The 20,874-nt window shown below is 52.9% G+C and overlaps 1 protein-coding gene and 1 long non-coding RNA gene across 2 annotated transcripts; one reads left to right on the top strand and one right to left on the bottom strand.

Annotated features, from left to right (window-relative positions):
- The first annotated feature begins 20 nt into the window (after positions 1-20).
- On the top strand, positions 21-11,682 carry LOC117066763. Its single transcript, XR_004430497.1, has 3 exons — positions 21-158; positions 2,409-2,590; positions 11,410-11,682. It is a non-coding gene; the product is annotated as an uncharacterized LOC117066763 (long non-coding RNA).
- CUNH17orf99 (chromosome unknown C17orf99 homolog) lies at positions 1,509-19,878 on the bottom strand. Its single transcript, XM_033182401.1, has 6 exons — positions 19,725-19,878; positions 19,259-19,291; positions 6,845-7,144; positions 3,445-3,714; positions 3,146-3,242; positions 1,509-1,928 (listed from the first exon to the last, which is right to left on the bottom strand). The coding sequence occupies exons 1-6, from the start codon at positions 19,759-19,761 to the stop codon at positions 1,922-1,924; spliced, it is 744 nt and encodes a 247-aa protein (XP_033038292.1). The 5' UTR covers positions 19,762-19,878; the 3' UTR covers positions 1,509-1,921.
- Between the last annotated feature and the right edge of the window lie 996 nt (positions 19,879-20,874).

The following is a 20,874-nucleotide window of genomic DNA, read 5'->3' as shown; positions in this document are numbered from 1 at the left end:
CGAGAGCAAAGTGCGGCCCTCGCGAGCGGCGGCGGACCGCGGGACTGCGCTTCTAGCGGCTGGGAGGGGCTCTGGCCGCGGAGCACCGGTGTCCACCCTACCTCGGGGTCGAGGGGCTAGTTCCCCGGCCACGCCCGCCGCAGCACGGACCAGAAAGGGTAAGAGAGTCCCCCAGGAAAACGGACGAACGGAGGACCACTCACCCTCTTTGCCCCTGCCCTCCCGCCGCCTCCTCTAGGAAGCCCACCACCTACCAAGAACCCACCCAGGCTCATAAGCACCCCCTCCCCGATCCCACTGAAAAACCCAGGTCACACCCTGGAGCCGCCTCCCTGCCTGGCCTGCCACTCTTTCCTCCTCTCTGGGACTAAACCTGGGGTAGGGTCAAAGACCCCCATTCCTCCTGGTCTGGGCAGAGCCCCAAGGCTGTGAAGGGCAGTGTGGCTTCACACTTAAGATGGTGTGCAAGACCGGGCACGGTGGCTCACGCCTGTAATCCCAGCACTTTGGGAGGCCGAGGCAGGTGGATCACCTGAGGTCAGGAGTTTGAGACCAGCCTGGCCAACATGGCGAAACCCTTCTCTACTAAAAATACAACAACAAAACATTAGCTGGGCGTGGTGGTGAGTGCCTGTAATCCCAGCTACTTGGGAGGCTGAGGCAGGAGAAGTTTTTGAAACTGGGAGGTGGAGGTGGCAGTGAGCTGAGACCAAGCCACTACACTCCAGCCTGGGCAGCAACAAACCCAAAAAACCAAAAACAAAAATTAGCCAGGCGTGGTGGCAGCTACTAGTAATCCCAGCTACTCCAGAGGCTGAGGTGGGAGAATCTCCTGAGCCCAGGAGGCAGAGTTTGCAGTGAACCAAGGTCGTGCCTCTGCACCCCAGCCTGGGCGACAATGTAAGACTCCATATCAAAAAACAAACAAACAAACAAAAAAAGACATGCAAACAGAAACGAAGTTTTCAGGGCGACAGGCAGGGGGCAAAATTTAATCCAGTTCCAGCCCCTTCTCACCTCCATCCCAAGAAAAACCGATACAGAGTGTCCGGTGCAGGGAAGGCAGGCTCTGTGTGTGTTGGAGGGGGGAGCGGAGGTTGTACAGACAGAGGTGTGGGGTCACAGGCTGACTGAGCCCGGAAGAATTCCAGACCCCCCCTTTGCTAATTGCAGGTGCAGATTAACAAGAGCATGTGTGCCAGGTGGGGCTCAGAGTCCACCCAGGTGAGCTGGTCCACGTGAGAGTTGAACCAGAGGACTGTGCCACCAGGAGGTGGGGTGCCCCTCCAGGGAAGAGGGGAGAAGGTGCGGGGGAGGGGCTGGGCCTTTTCCCAGTGTGCCCCCCTCCTTCTCCCCACACCCAGAGAGATGTGACAGCACCTGAGAGGTGGGGACAAGGCCACACAGACCCCCTCCTTTCTGTGACCCTCCTCAAGCCCTCACACCAACACTGTCTGTTTGCTGAAGGTCACCAGGGTTCCAAGAATCCCAGGTGGCAGGCTTTTTTCTTTTTTTTAAATAAATGTTTTTGTGTATATTTAAGGTAGACAGCCTGCTATTATGGGATTCATATAGATAGCACAAAGGTTCCTATAGTGAAGCAAGTTAGCATATCCACCATCTCTCATAGTTACCCATTTTTTTTGTTTTGTTTTGTTTTTGTGACAAGAGTAGCTAAAACACACTCATTTCGCATGAACTCCAAATACGAACAGCGCACGCCAATGGTCTGCAACCCTCTGTCGTGCTTGGCTCTCTGGACGGTTCATTCTACATGGCTGCTGCTTTGCATCTTCTGACCTCCCCATTCCCTATCCTGAACACCCCAAGCTCCTCTTCACTCAGACGGTGGGTGCTCCTATAGGCCAGCAAGGCAAGGATGGGGCTCTCCAGGGGACCCTGCCAGTCCTCCATCTTCTGGTCATGACCTTGATGACAAAGCAGTGGAGACTCAAGTCAGGCAGGCTCATCTCCCAGCCATCCCCTCCCTAGGCGTCTGGGAGTGTTGGTTGGTTTGTTTGTTTGGAGACAGAGTTTCGCTCTTTTTGCCCAGGCTGGAGTGCAAGGGCGCAATCTCGGCTCACTGCAACCTCCACCTCCCGGGTTCAAGTGATTCACCTGCCTCAGCCTCCCGAGTAGCTGGGATTACAGGCGTACACCACCACGCCTGGCTAATTTTGTATTTTTAGTAGAGACGGGGTTTCTCCATGTTGGCCAGGCTGGTCTCCAACTCCTGACCTCAGGTGACCCACCCGCCTCAGCCTCCCAAAGTGCTGGGATTACAGGCGTGAGCGACAGTGCCGGGCCTGCCTCTGGGAGTTTTATGGTGCCAAGCACATCAATGCCCCAGCAGGAGAGACATGAGGCTTACTCACCCCACTAAATGAAGGCTGTACCCCATTTTATAGAAGGCAAAACTGAGGCTCAGCGAAGTGACATGACTCACCCACGAGTCTGGCCTCTGGAAAGAACAGACTTGGCAGAAGTGAGATGGGAGAGTGCCACGGACAGACTCCTGGCAGAGCCACGTAAGTGCCTGGGCCACGGCAGAGGATGAGAACCAGGACACAGCAGTGTCTCCCAAAGAGAGGTGAGTTCACAGAGGCAGGGCTGGCCACCACCAAGGCCAGACAGGCAGAGCACCCAGGCCTGTGGTGCCTGCGCTCAGACACTCCAAAGGCCCTGGTCACCTTACATGTCAGTAAAGCCATGGCTTTGGAGAGGGGACCCTGGGAGGCTGGGCTCTTGCCACCACCTGGGAAAGATTGCCCAATGTGGTTCTTACAGAAGGCAGGAGCTCCTGGTCCACCTTGGTCTCCTGGCGTCAGCATCCCTGCATCCCTGCTCAGACTCCATAAAGAACTTAGAGAGTGCCCTCCCAGAGGCCAGCAGACTCCTTTACAGGGCAACTGGGAGCATTGGCCAGGGTTCGATAATGCCTTGAACGTGTAAGCCTCAGTAGGCATGTGACACACAGTAGGTCCTCATAAACACCTTCGAGTCGTGCGTAAGCGGTGATGGCCCTTCTTTGCCCTGGCCAGAGCCCTGCCCTGCAAGCCCCACCACCTGAGCTCCCCACCCAGAGCCCGGCTCTCAGACCATCAGCAGCTCTCCCTCCTCCCTGCATCCAGCACCCATTTCCTACCTGGCCCACGTGGTCCAGCCCAACATCCCGGAGGTGACGGCCGCAATGGAGGCAAGGCTGCCAGCCAGCACGATGGTGGGTGCCTTGGGCAACTCTCCTGGGAGCAGGGTGGAGGCAGCTGGGTTGGGCTTCCTTTAGGCAGGGGCACGGGTGGACATGGTTGCCTCCTGTGCCCTCTCTGCTCTCGGCAGTGGCCGGGTAGAGCTGTCCCACTTCCCACCGACCTGTGTCTTAGACACCAGCACCCTCCCAGCACAGAAGCACCAGCTGCCCCTCTGGAAATCCAAGGGCCCTCTCACCTGGGGGCACCAGAGTGAGGGCGCTGTGCTGGACATTGACGCTGTTTGCAGCCTGGCACTGGAACCAGTCTGATGTCTGGCTCGGCAGGAAGGAGAAGTTGGCAGGCTGCCCGTGGCGTGGTTGCTGCTGCAGATGGACCTGCCCGTCCTTCCCGACCAGGCTATAGGTGATGGGTGGGCTGCCCGAGGACGCCTGGCAGGAAATCTCCACCCTGGGGCCTGACCCTCTATCCCGCAGAGTGAAGTTGGCCCGCAGCTCTGATACTGGCTCTGGCAGGGTGGGAGAAGGTAGCACAGCCATGGCTGAGCGGTCTTAAACTCTTCCTCCTCAGTAAGTTCTCCTCATTACAAAATGCCTAATGAGCTTAGCCGTGGCTGCCGCCTCCTCCAGGCCGCCTTCTAGAGTTTGCCCTCCATCTTGTGTCTGAGCTGCTACCCTACCTGCCATGTGCACCACACAATTTCACATTTGGTTTTTATCTTATTTTAACTTTATGTTGAGGCAGGGTCTTGCTCTGTCGCCCAGGCTAGAGTGCAATGATGTGATCTAGGCTCACTGCAACCTCTGCCTCCCTGGCTCAAGCAGTTCTCCCATCTCAGCCTCCTGAGTAGCTAGGACTGCAGGTGTGCACCACCACATCCAGCTAACTTTTGCATTTTTTGTAGAGATTGAGTTTCTCTGTGTTGGCCAGGCTGGTCTCAAACTCCTGGGCTCAAGCGATCTTCTGCCCTAGCCTCCCAAAGTGCTGGGATTATAGGCATGAGCCACCATGCCCAGCCTGGTTTTATTCTTATGCAGTATATTTCAGATTGCCAGACTTAGCAAATAAAAATACAGTTAAATTTTAATTTCAGATAAACAATGAATAATTTTTTACTATACGTATGTCCTGTGTAAAATTTACCTGGCAACTCTATCATTCAGTCTCATCTTTTTTATTGAAAGGCAAGTTACTTCAGGACAAGAACTGTCATGCAGAAGATTCTAGAATCCCCCAGGCCTTGAGCCTAATACTCTAGTCATTCTTACTGATTAGTAATAACCACCACCCTTGCCACCTACTAAAAGGCTTTCATTTCATAGGTCCCCTGGAATAGGACCCATTATTATTTTAGAGACAGGGTCTCTGTTGCTCAAGCTAGAGTGCAATGGTCTGATCACAGCTCACTGCAGGCTCCAACTCCTGGGCTCAAATGATCCTCCCACCTCAGCCTCCCAAGTAGCTGGAACCACAGGTATGCACCACCACACCTGCTTAATTTTTTTAAAAATTGCCGTTGGCTGGGTGCAGTGGCTCATGCCTGTAATCCCAGCGTTTTAGGAGGCCTAGGTGGGTGGATCACCTGAGGTCAGGAGTTTGAGACCAGCCTGGCCAACGTGGTAAAACCCCGTGTCTACTAAAAATATAAAAATTAGTCGGGCGTTGGGGCAAGGGCCTGTAGTCCCAGCTACCTGGGAGGCTGAGGCAGGAGAATTGCTTGAACCTGGGAGGCGGAGGTTGCAGTGAGCCAAGATCGTGCCACTGCAGTGCAGCCTGGGAGACAGAGCGAGACTCTGTCTCAAAAAAAGAAACTAATTTTTTTTGAGACGGAGTCTCGCTCTGTCGCCCAGGCTGGAGTGCAGTGGCCGGATCTCAACTCACTGCAAGCTCTGCCTCCCGGGTTTACGCCATTCTCCTGCCTCAGCCTCCCGAGTAGCTGGGACTACAGGCGCCCGCCACCTCGCCCGGCTAGTTTTTTTTTTTTTTTTTTTGTATTTTTTAGTAGAGACAGGGTTTCACCATATTAGCCAGGATGGTCTCGATCTCCTGACCTCGTGATCCACCCGTCTCGGCCTCCCAAAGTGCTGGGATTACAGGCTTGAGCCACCGTGCCCGGCCAACTAATTTTTTTGTAGACATGGAGTCTCACTCTGTGGTCCAGGCTGGTCTCAAACTCTTGGCCTCAAAGGATTCTCCCACCTTGGCCTCCCAAAATGCTGGGAATACAGGCATGAGTCACCTCACTGGCCTCTTACTATTTTCCTTTTGCAGCTAAAGCAGTTGAAGCTCAGCAGTCCCATGATTTGTTCAAGGCCCCAGCCAGTAAGTGTAGGGATTTGAACCCTGAACCTGTTGGGCTGCAGACCCTGGGCTCATCTCCCCTCGGCTGTCTTTTCCTGGTGTTCTTAGGGCAAAGGATGAACGGGGAGGCTCCTTGTCCCACCCTAAGTCGGGCAACACTTCCTGGTTCCCATACCCCATAGCTCCCACCAAGAAGGTTACCTGAGTTACTATCAGGATGGAAACAGGAAGAAGGTAGGCTTTGGAGCTGGACGGAGTGGGGTTTGAAAGCAGCCTTGGCCGCTTGCCAGCCATGTGGCCTGGGGCGACTTTCTTTCTTTTTTTTTTTTATTGAGACAGCGGGTGTGCAGTGGCAAGACCTCGGCTCACTGCAACCATCATCTCCCGGGTTCAAGTGACTCTCTTGCCTCAGCCTCCCAAGTAGCTGGGATTACAGGTGCCCGCCACCACACCCAGCTAATTTTTGTATTTTTAGTAGAGATGCGGTCTCACTATGTTGGCCAGACTTGTCTTGAACTCCTGACCTCAAGTGATCCACCCGCATAGGCCTCCCAAAGTGCTGGGATTACAGGCGTGGACCACCACACCCAGCCCCTGGGGCAACTTTCTTAACTCCCCAGAGCTTTAGCTTCCATAGCTACAGACCCAGAGGCTCAGACCCCACCCCTGACACTGCTGTGAAGATCAAGTGAAGTAATGCACAAACCGTGCCTAACTTTCTTTTCTTTTCTTTTCTTTTTTTTTTTGGAGACAGAGTCTCGCTCTGTTACCCAGGCTGGAGTACAGTGGCACAATCTTGTCTCACCGCAGCCTCCGCCTCCTGGGTTCAAGCAATTCTCCTGCCTCAGTCTCCTGAGTAGATGGAATTACAGGTGCACCCCACCACGCCCAGCTAATCTTTGTATTTTTAGTAGAAATGGGGTTTCGCCATGTTGCCCAGGCTGGTCTCAAACTCCTGGGCTCAAGCGATCCGCCTGTCTTGGCCTCCCACAGTGCTGGGATTTGCACCCAGCCAAACGTGCCTAGTTTATCACCTTGAGGTCCGAGATGACAACTGGGGCCCAGTCATTTCTGCCTTCCTTCGGGCTCTTTCTTTCTGTGCCCTCAGGCCCCTGCCAGGAGACTGTGCCCTCAGGGCCCCAGCCAGGGACAGCAAGTCCTAAGAAGAGGCCCCAGGGGACTGAGAGTGGCCTTGGAGGTGGCATCCTGTCCTTGTCCGCACCCTCACGCCCTGGCTGTCTCTTACCCCAGCAAGGTTCACAATTCCCACTCCCAGAGCTCCCCACTGATCTGCACCCCACCTGCCTCCTCAGCCCTGTGTCCCCCACCGCACTCACTGGACCACAGCTCCCAGTACATCTGCAGCCTGGCACTGTCCACATGGGCACCTGAGGTGGTGGCCGCCCGGCAGAAGTAGGTGAGCAGGTCTGGACTGGACTTGAGTGTGATGTTGAGGTTGAAAGAGGCCGGCTCGTGGGTCTTCACCATCTTCTTGGCCACCTTGATGTTCTTGGTTCCACAGAGGGAATAGGTGATGGGCGGTGGTGCCTGGGGTGCATGGCAGGTTATGAGCACCCGACGGCCTTTGGGGAAAACTTCCAGGACTTTGTAGGCAATGGAGACCACAGGGGTGGTTTCTGGGAGATGAAAAGGTCCAAGGAGGAAGAAAGAAACCGACATTAATCAAGCACCTTAAGAAGGTACTGGTTTGGCCAGGCTCGGTGGCACACACTTGTAATCCCAGCGTTTGGGAGGTCCAGGCAGACGGATCACTTGAGGTCAGGAGTTCAAAACCAGTGTAACCAACATGGTGAAAGTCTGGCTCTACTAAAAATACAAAAATTAGCCGGGCATGGTGGTGAGAGAGACTCAGAAAAAGGAAAAAGGATGCTGGGTTTAACATGTTCTCACTTTTTTTTTTTTGATGGAGTCTTGCCCTGTCACCCAGGCTGGAGTGCAGTGGTGCGATCTCTGCTCACCACAACCTCTGCCTCTTGAGTTCAAGCGATTCTCCTGCCTCAGCCTCCCAAGTAGCTGGGACTGCAGGCGCGCGCCACCATGCCTGGCTAATTTTTGTATTTTTAGTAGAGACAGGGTTTCACCATGTTGGTCAGACTGGTCTCTAACTCCTGACCTCGTGATCCACCCGCCTCGGCCTCCCAAAGTGCTGGGATTACAGGCATGAGCCACCGCACCTGACCACAATTTAATTCTATAACAAACCTGCACATGTACCCCTGAACCTAAAGATTACAAATAAATAAATGAAACCAGTAGACCTCAGAGTAAAGAAAAAAGAAAGAAGAAAATACTGATTTAGTGGTTCCTCAAAAAGTTAAACAGACTTACCATATGACCTAACAATTCCACGCCTAGACATATACCAAATAGTAGAAAACAGGGACTCAAACAGATACCTGTACACACACGCTCATGGCAGCGTGATTCACCACAGCCAAAAGGTGGAAACGGCCCAAATGTCTATCAGCGGACGAATGGGTAAATAGAATGTGGTTGATCCGTATAAGGAATATTACTCAGCCTTAGAAAGAAGTGAGCACAGATGCAGGCTGCAACAGGGATGAGCCGTAGACATTCCACTAAACAAAAAGGCAGATGCGAAAGGCAACCTTTGCATGATTCCATGTGTGTGCAAAGTTCAGAACAGGAAAACCCACAGAGACAGAAAGTGGACTGGTGGTTACTAGGGCCCAGGGGAAGGGGAAATGGGGAGTAACTGTCTAATAGATACGAGGTTTCCTTTTGGGGTGATGAAGATCTCTTGGAACTAGATAGCGGTGGTGGTTGTGCAACATTGTGAATGCACTAAATGCTGCTGAATTATCACTTTTTTTTTTTTTTTGAGACAGAGTCTTGCACTGTTGTCTCCGAGGTTCAAGAGATTCTCGTGTCTCAGCCTCCAGAGTAGCTGGGATTACAGGCGCCCACCACCACACCGGCTAATTTTTGTATTTTTGATAGACATGGGATTTCATCATGTTGGCCAGACTGGTCTTGAACTCGAGACCTCAGGTGATCCGCCTGCCTCAGCCTCACAAAGTGCTGGGATTACAGGTGTGATCCACTGCGCCCGGCCCACTTTTATTTATTGATTTAAAGACAGAGTCTTGCTCCGTCGTCCAGACTGGAGTGAAGTAGCACGATCTCACCTCACTGCAACCTCTACCTCCTGGGTTCAAGCGATTCTCATGTCTCAGCCTCCCAAGTAGCGGGGACTACAGGCACGCACCACCATGCCCGGCTGATTTTTGTATTTTTACTAGAGCCTGGGTTTCACCACGTTGGCCAAGCTAGTCTCGAACTCTTGACCTCAGGGGATCTGCCTGCCTGGGCCTCCCAAAGTGCTGGGATTACAGGCGTGAGCCACTGCAGCTGGCCATTACTGATTCTTAAAGACAGCAATTGGGATTAAACAAAAATGTTTCTGGAATAGCGGTTTGAGGGAGAGGGTTGTATTATACCAATGGTGGGGACCTGTTTGCATTTCAAGAATAGTGTGTAGGCCGGGCGTGGTGGCTCACACCTGTATTCCCAGCACTGGGAGGCCAAGGCGGGTGGATCACCTGAGGTCAGGAGTTCGAGACTGGCCTGGCCAACATGGTGAAACCCTGTCTCTACTAAAAGTACAAAACTTAGCTGGGCATAGTGGTACGTGCCTGTAATCCCAGCTACTCAGAAGGCTGAGACCAGAGAATCACTTGAACCCCGGAGACAGAGGTTACAGTGAGCCAATATCTTGCCACTGCACTCCAGCATGGGCGACAGAGCAAGACGCTGTCTCAAAAAAAAAAAAAAAAAAGAAAGAAAAGAAAGAAAAAGCATAGTGTGTATCGGGTGGGCACAGTAGCTCAGGCCCATAATACCAGCACTTTGGGAGGCCAAGGTGGGAGGATTGCTTGAGCCTAGAGGTTCCAGACCAGCCTGGGCAACATAGTGAGACCCCACCTCTATTTAATCCAAAGAAAAATTAAAAAGAAAAAAGAATACTGTGTGGTTGGGGCAGTGCTTGGGGGAGGGGCAGAATGAAGGTCTATGAAATCTGAATATCATCGACGTCATGAATCGCCTTTGCTCGGCTGGGCATGTCTGCTCTGGAAACCACCCTGCAAGGAGGAAACTGCTGATTGAGCAGAGAACTGGAACAAACTAGAGTGTGTGACCACTAAGCATGTTTCATTCTAGACCAGTAACTCTCAACCAGGAGCAGTTGTGCCTCCAGGGGAACTTCGGGTCTGGGGACGTTTTTGTTGTCAATATTGGGAGGTGGACTAGCTTGGGCAACATAGCAAGACCCCGTCTCTACAAAAAAAAAAAAAAAAAAAAAGTAGGGGTTGCTGCTGACATTTAGTAGGTAGAGGCCAAGGAGGCCGCTAAGCATCCTATAGTGCACAGTCAGCCCCTACCGCGAAGAATGGTCTGGCCTCAAATGTCAAGAGTGCTGAGGTTGACAACTCTGGTCTAGACAACCGGCAGCAGCCTTCTAGAAGCAGGATGTCTTCCCCTGCCCAGGGCTGCACAGACACCAACAATTATTTTTTCATCCATGCCTCTTTGAAAATTTTTTGAGAATTCTCCTTTTTATATTTATTTACTTATTTATTTATTTATTTTTGAGATGGAGTCTCACTCCGTTACCCAGGCTGGAGTGCAATGGCGCAATCTCGGCTCACCGCAACCTCCACCTCCCGGTTTCAAGCAATTCTTCTGCTTCAGCCTCTCAAGTAGCTGGGATTACAGGCATGCGTCACCATGCCAGGCTAATTTTGTAATTTTAGTAGAGACGGGGTTTCTCTATGTTGGTTAGGCTGGTCTCGAACACCTGACCTCAGGTGATCCACCTGCCTTAGCCCCCCCAAAGTGCTGGGATTACAGGTGTGAGCTACTGCGCCCAGCCTATTTATTTATTGTTTTGAGACGAAGTCTTATCCTGTCGCCCATTCTGCAGTGCAGTGGTGCAATCTTTGCTCACTGCAACCTCCGCCTCCCGGTTTCAAGCGATTCTCCTGCCTCAGCTGCTCGCGGAGCTGGGATTACAGACACACGCCACCACATCTATCTAATTTTTGTATTTTTAGTAGAGATAGGGTTTCACCATGTTGGCAAGACTGGTCTCGAACTCCTGACGTCAGGTGATCCGCCCACCTCAGCCTCCCAAAGTGCTGGGATTACAGGCATGAGCCACTGCACCCAGCCAGACTCTCCTTTGTAGATGGGGAAGAACACTTTTTTTTTAGGCCTGGCACAGTAGCTCACACCTGTAATTCCAGCACTTTGGGAGGCTGAGGAGGGTGAATCTTTTGAGGCCAGGAGTTCAAAACCAGCTTGGGCAACATGGTGAAACCCCGTCTCTATTAAAAATGCACAAATTAGCCAGGTGCGGTGGCTCACGCCTTTAATGCCAGCACTTTGGGAGGCTGAGGTGGGAGGATCATGAAGTCAGGAGATCAAGACCATCCTGGCTAACACAGTGAAACCCCATCTCTACTAAAAATACAAAAAAATTTTGCCGGGCGTGGTGGCATGCATCTGTAGTCCCAGCTACTTGGGAGGCTGAGGCAGGAGAAGGGTATGAACCCGGGAGGCAGAGCTTGCAGTGAGCCGAGATCACGCCACTGTACTCCAGCCTAGGCGACAGAGCGAGAGACTCCGTCTCAAAAACACACACACACACACACACACACACACACACACACAAATTAGCCCAGCGTGGTGGCTTGAGCCTGTAGTCCCAGCTACTTGGGGGACTGAGGCATGAGAATCACTTGAACCTGAGAGATGGAGGCTGCAGCGAGCCGAGATTGCGCTGCTGCACTCCAGCCTGGGTGACAGAGTGAGACTGTGTCTCAAAAAAAGAAAGAATACTTTTTTTTTTTCCAAACAGGCTTTCATGGAAAAATCTTCGACTTGAAGAAAGTGAAGGCGTATTTGGAGGTGAAGGCATCCTCTGGGGCATCCTCTTACAGATGGCTCTGCTGACTGGTCAGTTTGACCCTCAGGGCCAAGAGGCCTTCTCTTCATGGTCCAAAAACCATCGCGGGGCCAGAAGCCGGCCTCACGTGGGGAAGTGGGAGTCCAGGGCTGACATGTCATCACCCTTTCTTTTTGCTCCCTTTGTGAAGGGAAATGATCTTGACTTATAAATGGAAAGAAAAAAGCTGCTCTCATTTTCATTTCAGTCTTCATTAATAGAAGTTTGATTTGCATAAGTTCACAGACAGGAACCATTTTGAAAGTACACTGTACTGGGACATTCACTTTTTTTTTTTCTTTTTTTGAGACGGAGTCTCGCTCTGTTGCCCAGGCTGGAGTGTGGTGGCACGATCTGAGTTCACTGTAACATCCGCCTCTTGGGTTCAAGCAATTCTCCTGCCTCGGCCTGCTGAGTAGCTGGGATTACAGGCGTGTGCCACCACGCCCGGCTAATTTTTTGTATTTTTAGTAGAGCCGGGGTTTCTCCATGTTGGCCAGGCTGGTCTTGAACTCCTGAGCTCAGGAGATCTGCCCCCTTCGACCTCCCAGAGGGCTGGGATTATAGTGTGAGCCACCACCCCCGGCTGGACATTCACTTTTTATCCTCACAAGACTTGTGTGGTTTTTTTCTTTTTGATTATTTAGTTTATGGATAAGCTTGCCGATAAAGGATGGTCTATCATTTTTTTTAATTTTTTTTTTTTCTGAGACAGGGTCTTGCTTTGTACCCCAGGCCTGAGTGCAGTGGCGCGATCTCAATTCACTGCAACCTCTGCCTCCCTGTTTCAAGTGATTCTCCTGCCTCCACCTCCTGGGTAGCTGGTATTACAGGTGCACGCACGCCACCATGCTTGGCTAATTCTTGTATTTTTAGTGGAGATGGGGTTTCACCATGTTGGCCAGGCTGGTGTACAACTCCTGACCTCAAGTGATCCACCCACCTCAGCCTTCCAAAGTGCTGGGATTACAGGCGTGAGCCACCCGCCTCACCTATCATTTAATTTAAAATTCTTCTGCTTGTCTGGGCGTGGTGGCTCACGCCTATAATCCCAGAGCTTTGAGAGGCCTAGGCAGGGGGATCTCTTGAGCCCAGGAGTTTCAGACCAGCCTGGGCAAAAAAGCAAGATCCTGTCTCTAAGAAAAAAAAAATTTTTTTTGGACTGGGTGCAGTGGGTCATGCCTATAATCCTAGCACTTTGGGAGGCGGAGGCGGGTGAATCACTTGAGCTCAGAAGTTTGAGACCAGCCTGAGCAACATGGCAAAACCCCATCTCTACTAAAAATACAAAAACTAGCCAGACGTGGTGGCATGTGCCTGTAGTCCCAGCTACTCAGGAGGCTGAGGTGGGAGGATCTCTTGAACCTGGGAGGTCGAGGCTGCAGTGAGCCAAGATCGCGCCACTGCACTCCAGCCTGGGTGACAAAGTGAGACCCTGTCTCGCAAAAAAAAAAAAAAAAAAAAAAAAAAAAACATTTGGTGGGCATGGTGGTATGCACCAGCTACTCAGAGGCTGGGAGGATGTTTGAGCCCAGGAGGTTGAGGCTTTGAGGCTTTAGTGAGCTGTAATCACGCCACTGCACTCCAGCCTGGGTGACAGAGCAAGACCCTGTCTCAAAATAAGGAAGTAAATAAATAAATAAAATTCATCTGCTCTGCGAGGGTATTTAAATAATGGGATGGCACACTCAAAATTTGATAAAGTGATGACAAGGCTGCCCTCGGGACAGGAAGTTAAGCCAAGTCCTGACTGGGCTGTGGGGTCACTGCAGGAAAACTGTGGAGGGCTCATGTCCAGGCCCAGACACAGTGCTGGTGCCCTGAGTGGCTCCGAGGCCCTTCCAGATGGCGCTACCCCTCTCCAGACTGGTCTCTATGACAACAGGAAGCTTGGAAATTCCAGTCCCAGCCCTGGAGGTTGCAATTCATTAGACCCAGGGAGGAGCCCAGGGATCTGATTTTGAATAAGCTGGCATCTGTTGAGGGTTGAATTATGTCCTCCAAAAAGATAGGTTCCAGTGGTGACTCCCAGGACCTGCCCATGGGAACATATTTGGAAATCAGGTTTTTACAATGGCTTCCCCCTCTCTCAAGTTAAATATTAACTCCAGTAATTCATGCTGGATTAGGGTGGGGCCTGATGAGAAGAGGAAAGGAGACGCAGACACACACAGGGAGAATGGCACGAGGGAGGCAACCCTCGGAAACCAGGACAGGAACGAGGAGCAGGTGCTCCCGCAGGGCCTTCGGAGGACCCAGCCCTGTGTACTCTCAGTTTTAGAATTCAGCTTCCAGCACTGTCAGAGAATGTGTTGCTGTTGTTTTTTTGGTTGTGTTTTGTCTTTCGCTTTTTTTTTTTTTTTTTTTTTTGAGACGGAGTCTTACTCTGTCACCCAGGCTGGAGTGCAGTGGCCGGATCTCAGCTCACTGGAAGCTCCGCCTCCCGGGTTTAGGCCATTCTCCTGGCTCAGCCTCCTGAGTAGCTGGGACTACAGGTGCCCGCCACCTCGTCTGGCTAGTTTTTTGTATTTTTTTTTTTTTTTTGAGATGGAGTCTCGCTCTGTCGCCCAGGCTGGAGTGCAGTGGCCGGATCTCAGCTCACTGCAAGCTCCGCCTCCCGGGTTTACGCCATTCTCCCGCCTCAGCCTCCCGAGTAGCTGGGACTACAGGCGCCCGCCACCTCGCCCGGCTAGTTTTTTTTGTATTTTTTTTTTTTTTTAGTAGAGACGGGGTTTCACCATGTTAGCCAGGATGGTCTCGATCTCCTGACCTCGTGATCCGCCCGTCTCGGCCTCCCAAAGTGCTGGGATTACAGGCTTGAGCCACCGCGCCCGGCCGTTTTTTGTATTTTTTAGTAGAGACAGGGTTTCACCGTGTTAGCCAGGATGGTCTCGATCTCCTGACCTTGTGATCCGCCCGTCTCGGCCTCCCAAAGTGCTGGGATTACAGGCTTGAGCCACCGCGCCCGGCCCTGTTTTTTTTTTTTTTTGAGACAGAGTCTTGCTCTGTTGCTCAGGTTGGAGTACAGTGGCACGATCTCAGCTCACTGCAACCTCTGCCTCCCGGGTTCAAAGGATTCTCCTGCTTCAGCCTCCTGAGTAGCTGGTATTAGAGGCATGCGCCACCACACCCAGCTGATTTTTGCCTTTTTAGTAGAGACAGGGTTTCCCCATGTTGGCCATGCTGGTCTGGAATGCCTGACCTCAGGTGATCCACTCACCTAGGCCTCCCAAACTACTGGGATTATGGGCCTGAGCCATCACACCTGGCCTTGTTTGTTTTTGTTTTTGTTTTGATACAGAGTCTCACTCTGTCGCCCAGGTTGCAGTGCAGTAGTGTAATCCAGGCTCACTCCAACCTCTGCCTCCCGGGTTCAAGCGAATCTCCTGCCTCAGCCTCCTGAGTAGCTGGGATTACAGGTGCCTGCCACCACGCCTGGCTAATTTTTGTATTTTTCATAGAAATGGAGTTTCACCGTGTTGGCCAGGCTGGTCTTGAACTCCTGACCTCAAGTGATCCGCCCACCTCGGCCTCCCAAAGTGCTGGGATTACAAGCGTGAGCCACCGCGCCCAGCCTCCTCTGTGCCCTTTGGAGTGTAGGCTCAGCCGGAATAAAAATCCCCTATATCCTTAACCTTCCAACCAACACCTTCCATCCTCTACATCTAATGGAAACCAGAGCCCTCCTTCCTGGAGCACTGTCTACCCTTCAACTGTTCCAGGCAACGTGGATCCCGGCAGCCTTCATGGCACGGGGCTGGGACAAAGAGGGACAACATCTTCTTGACATTTCGCCTTCCCTAAACTTTTCTCCCCTCTCCTTACTAAACAGCAGCTATTTCTTCAGATACATTCCACTCTGCTTTCTGGATTACAATTATCTACCAACACCTATACCTCCTTGAAGATGCCTGTCAGTGGTTCCTACCATGTTTAATGCTACACTTGCCATAATTCTTGGGGATTTCAAAATACATAGCCACAGTGGCTCACACCTGTAACCCCCGCACTTTAGGAGGCTGAGGAGGGAGGGTTGCTTGAGGCCAGGAGTTCAAGACCAGCCTGGGCAAAATAGGAAGACCCAATCACTACAAAAATATTGAAATATGAGGCCGGGCAGGGTGGCTTATGCTGTAATCCCAGCACTTTGGGAGGCTGAGGCGGGCAGATCACTTGAGCTTGAGTTTGAGACGAGCCTGGCCAACACAGGAAAATCCTGTCTCTACAAAAAATACAAAAATTAGCTGGGCATGGTGGCGCGTGCCTGTAGTCCCAGCTACTCTGGAGGCTGAGGCGGGATGATGGCTTGAGCCCAGGAGATGGAGGTTGCAGTGAGGCGAGTTTGTGCCACTGTATTCCAACCTGGGCAACATAGCAAGCAAGGCCAGGCGTGGTGGCTCACGCCTGTAATCCCAGCATTTTGGGAGGCTGAGGTGGGCAGATCACGAGGTCAGGAGATCGAGACCATCCTGGCCAATGTGGTGAAACCCCATCTCTATTAAAAGTACACAAAATTAGCTGGGTGTGGTGGCAGGTGCCTGTAGTCCCAGCTACTAAGGAGGCTGAGGCAGGAGAATCCCTTGAACCTGGGGGGTGGAGCTTGCAGTGAGCTGAGATTGCACCACTGCACTCCAGCCTGGATGACAGAGCGAGACCCCATCTCAAAAAAAAAAAAAAAAAATTAAATTAAGTATTAGCTGGGTGTGATGGCATGTGCCTGTAGTCCTAGGTACTTGGGAGGCTGAGGCAGGAGGATTGCTTAAGCCCTGGAGGTCAAGTCTGCAGTGAGTGGTGATTGTGCCACTGCACGTTAGCCTCGGTGACAGAGCGAGACCCTGTGTCTAAAAGCAAAATGGAAAAAAACAAAAAGCCCAACTTACACAGAGATCATCTCTGGAATATCCTAATCCCTTAGGTCCTTCACTTGTGCCCAGCTTTCCACTCCCGCTGAAGCTGTTTCAGCTGCATAATATGCCATCTCCAGACTGCACTTTATTTAGCCAGTCCTTCCAGATGGGCCAAGGACTTTGGTGCCTTTTTTTTTGGCAGAATCTCTCTCTGTCACCCAGGCTGGAGTGCAGCGGTGCGATCTTGGCTCACTGCAACCTCTGCCTGCCGGGTTCAAGGGATTCTCCCGCCTCAGCCTCCCGAGTAGCTGAGATTACAGGCATGGGCCACTATGCTCAGCTAAGTTTTTTATTTTCAGTAGAGATGGGGTTTCGCCATATTGGTCAGGCTGGTCTCAAACTCCCGACCTCGGGTGATCTGCCTGCCTCAGTCTCCCAAAGTGCTGGGATTCCAGGCGTGAGCAGCCGCTCCCGGCTTGGCGCCATCTTTCATGGCTGTCCTCATCCCATCCCATCCCATGCAATCTGCCAGCAGCTGCTATTGGCCTTCAGAACGTATGTCCACCCCATCTCCCTGCCTCTCCCGCATTGCCCAGTCTCTCCTCTGGATCCCCAGAGTAACCTAATGGCTCTCTTGGATTTCGCCTTTGATCTGCATCCCAACACAGTGTCCGAATGACCTCATCAAGGGTAAATCAGATTGTGTTTTCCCCTCCAAACCTCCTATGGCTGCGCCCCACAGGGACCTCCCCAGTCAACCCCACACCACACCTCTGACCTCATTCAATACCCTTTGGTCACACAGGGTCCCTGCCCAGGTACTTCCTGCTCAGTCAGCTCCTTCAGGTCCTTGCTGCATGGCCCCTTCCCAAACTACACCCTCCCCTGCAAACGCTGCCCTCCTTCCCCCTACCCACCCTGTGTTCCCTTTCCTTCTACCCTTCTTGCTTCTGTCCACAACATTCTCACATACTTTAGAATGTGCTTTTTTTGCTCTGTCACCTAAGCTAAAGTGCAGTGTTAATGATTACGGTTCACTGCAGCCTCACTTCCCGGACAAGCAATCCTCCCACCTCAGCCTCCTGAGTAGCTGGGACCACAGGTGCAACACCCACCATGCCCAGCTAATTTAAAAAAAATTTTTTTTTAACAAAAAAAATTAGCTGGGCATGGTGGTGCACATCTGTAATCTCAGCTACTCGGGAGGCTGGGTGGAAGAATCCCTTGACCCCAGGAGGCGGGGGTTGCAATAAGCTGAGATCAAGCCCCTGCACTCCAGCCTGGGTGACAGAGTGAGACTCCATATAGAGGTGGGGGTCTCACTGTGTTGCTCAGGCTGGTCTTGAACTCCTGAGCTCAAATGATCATCTGGCTACAGCCTCCCAAAGTGCTGGGATAACAGGCATAAGTCACCGAATGTTCTTTTTTTTTTTTTGAGACGGAGTCTCGCTCTGTAGCCCGGGCTGGAGTGCCGTGGCCGGATCTCAGCTCACTGCAAGCTCCGCCTCCCGGGTTTACGCCATTCTCCTGCCTCAGCCTCCTGAGTAGCTGGGACTACAGGCGCCCGCCACCTCGCCCGGCTAGTTTTTTGTATTTTTTAGTAGAGACGGGGTTTCACCGTGTTAGCCAGGATGGTCTCGATCTCCTGACCTCGTGATCTGCCCGCCTCGGCCTCCCAAAGTGCTGGGATTACAGGCTTGAGCCACCGCGCCCAGCCTGAATGTTCTTATTTTTATTATCATCTGTCCCCCCAACCTCCACTAGAATGTAAGATACAGGAGGGATTTGTTTCCGTGCTTTGCCAGATTCTCAGGGCCTTTAATGGTGCCTGCAACCAAATAGGTGCTCAAGTATTTGTTGAATGAATAAATGATTTATCAGTCAGTCTCTTAGGAGTTTAGTTAGCAGGACTTGGTTGGCAAGAATCGGAGAAGTCAGGAGCCAGTCAAGAGAGGGAGGCGGGACTGCCCTGCACACGTACTTCCCAGAGCCCCAGCTGCCTGCACTCTTTTTAGCAGCCACACCAACAATGGATCGGTTTTTAAAGCAAATGAGGAAATAATGGTTCAGCCTGGGCCTCATTCACGTGAGATTTGTGTCATCATTACCCGGTACCTGCCCTTTAGCAAAATAGAGGGGGAAGGCCCTGCTCTGTAACCTGGCAGCCTAGCAATAAGGGTCAAGGGTTGGTTGGGACAATACAGGGAGGTGACTTTCCATCCTCACCTTAATGGACACGAGGGGAGGGGAGGAAAGGATGGGGAAGGAAAGTGCAGGCAAAAGGATGGAGCAGGCAAAGATGTAGAAGCAGGCCGGGCTAGGGGCTGTCGGGGACCTTCCCCAGTGTCTCCTCCTTCCTGGTCCTGTACCCAGCTGGGCCCCAGATGCTCTCCACTCTCCAGCTGCCTCTACAAGGAAGGCAGCCTCCTGTATGTCAGGCCCCTGGGGGAGCCTCAGCTTCACCATGCTCTCATGGCCCTCCTCCTGGTCAGAGAATCTCGACCTCCCAGACCCCACCAGAATTCCCCAGCCCTCCACGAGGCCTCGCCCACCGGGTGAAGCTGTGAGGGTCTCAGGGGGCTTCTGCTCCCGATCAGGGACCTGGGGCAGTGATGAGGATGCACCTGCCCAGGGAATGTTCCCTCCAAACAGCCCAGCCAGAGGCTGGAAGCTGAGCAAGTTCCCTGCCTGTGTGCCCTGGAGGGCCCCACATTGGCCTGCTTGGCCTGCCCATCTCCATCACTCCGAGGGCCCTGCAGGGTGGAGAGAATATTCCAGAACTGTCCAGCCATCCTCCAGCACACACCTCCCCACTAGTACCTTCTTCCCCAGCCGTAGGCGCCCTCCACAGTGGGGGTTCTGACAGCAGGATCCCAGCGGGGAGACTTCTCCCTGCAGTATGCTGGGCCACTTACCTTCCTCCTCGGCCTGGGAGAAGCTGCTGGCGGCTGTAAGAGAGGTGAGGGCGATGAGGAGAGAGCCTGGCAGGGAGGGAGGCTAGAGGCAGCCTGGAAACCCACCTGGTGAAGCCAGGAGGGAGGAGCAGGCTGATTCCTGGTAGTGAGGCCCCAGGACTCAGCTGGCATCATCACTCACAAAAGCTCTTTTGTACCACCCCCTCCAACAGCTCCTATCACCAGCCCATTTTGCAGATGGGTAAGTAGTGGGTCCAGAATGGTGAAGCAATCCCTGGACCACATATGCAGCAAGTTTAGGGGCTGGTCCGATACTCAAGCCCAGATCTTTCCCTCTCTGTCCCATGTTTCCAGAGGTGCCCTTGCCTTCAGGCCTCATCTCTCCTGAGCTCCCAGTACCCCCACCTGAGCCCGAGGCCTCAAGGCCCCCGCAGTAGTCCCGCCATCATGTCCCCCGTGGACTCACCCAGCACAGCCAAGCAGAGCAGCCCAGGGAGCCCCATGCCTCGGTGGGTGTGGGGCCTCTGCTCAGGCAGTGAGAACCTCCTAGTTCCTGGCTTCCCCCACCCTGAGGCCCCTGGGATGCTCCTTGGGTGGGTGCCTGCAGCGGGGAGATAACCTGGAGGCCGCAGCACCCCAGGGCCTCAGCTACGAGGGCTGAGCCCAGTACAGCAAACTCCCGCTCAGTCCCCAGAGAAGTAGAAGGAGTTTGGACCCTGAAGCCAGACTGGGGCTCAGACTCAGCAGTCACCTCTGAGCCGCAGGACCCTGGGCTCATGTGATGGGCAGAAGGTGCCCATGCTTAACAGGGTGTGGAGGCTCACGCCTGTAATCCCAACACTTTGGGAGGCCTGGGTGGGCAGATCACCTGAGGTCAGGAGTTCGAGACCAGCCTGGCCAACATGGCAAAACTCCATCTCTACTAAAAATACAAAAATTAGCCAGGTGTGGTGGCGCCCACCTGTAATCCCAGCTACTTGGGAGGCTGAGGCAGGAGAATTGCTTGAACCCAGGAGGCAGAGGTTGCAGTGAGCCGAGATCATGCCACTGCACTCTAGCCTGGGTGACAGAGCAAGACTCTTGTCTCAAAAAAAAAAAAGAAAAAAAAAGGTGTCTACGCTCTAACCTCTGGAGCCCGTGAGCACCATGTTACACGGTGAGAGGAATGAAGGCTGGGAATCTTCTCATTTTGAGAGGAGGAGGTTGTCCTAGATGACCCAGGTGACCCTCATGTAATCACTGGGTCCTTTCCAAGCAGCTGGGGACCTGCTGGGCTGAGAAGAGGCAGCCCCACCCATGATGGTTCACAGCCGGGTGGCCAAGGCTGCACCCAGCCCCAGAATGAAACCCCAGACCGACGAGGCCCCTGGTCCTGGAGTGTGATGTGTCCTGCAGTCCTGGGTCCTGGAATGTGGTATGCCCAAGCACTGCCCTTCAGAAGTTCCTCAGGCCCCATTGAGGTTGGTGGGAAGTCACATGGATGGTCATTCCGCAGGGAATTGGTCCCAGTGCTGGCCTTGGGCAGCAGCAGACCCAGCTGCATCGCAGGCGGTGTGTGTGCAGAGGTCAGCGGCAGAGCCTCCTGCACCCGCAGGGAGGGCAGGGGTGAGCAGGGC

This window comes from Trachypithecus francoisi, unplaced genomic scaffold (assembly GCF_009764315.1).
Source record: "Trachypithecus francoisi isolate TF-2019V2 unplaced genomic scaffold, Tfra_2.0 Lachesis_group20, whole genome shotgun sequence".
Lineage (NCBI taxonomy): Eukaryota > Metazoa > Chordata > Mammalia > Primates > Cercopithecidae > Trachypithecus > Trachypithecus francoisi.
This window is presented reverse-complemented; position numbering and strand designations above follow the sequence as displayed.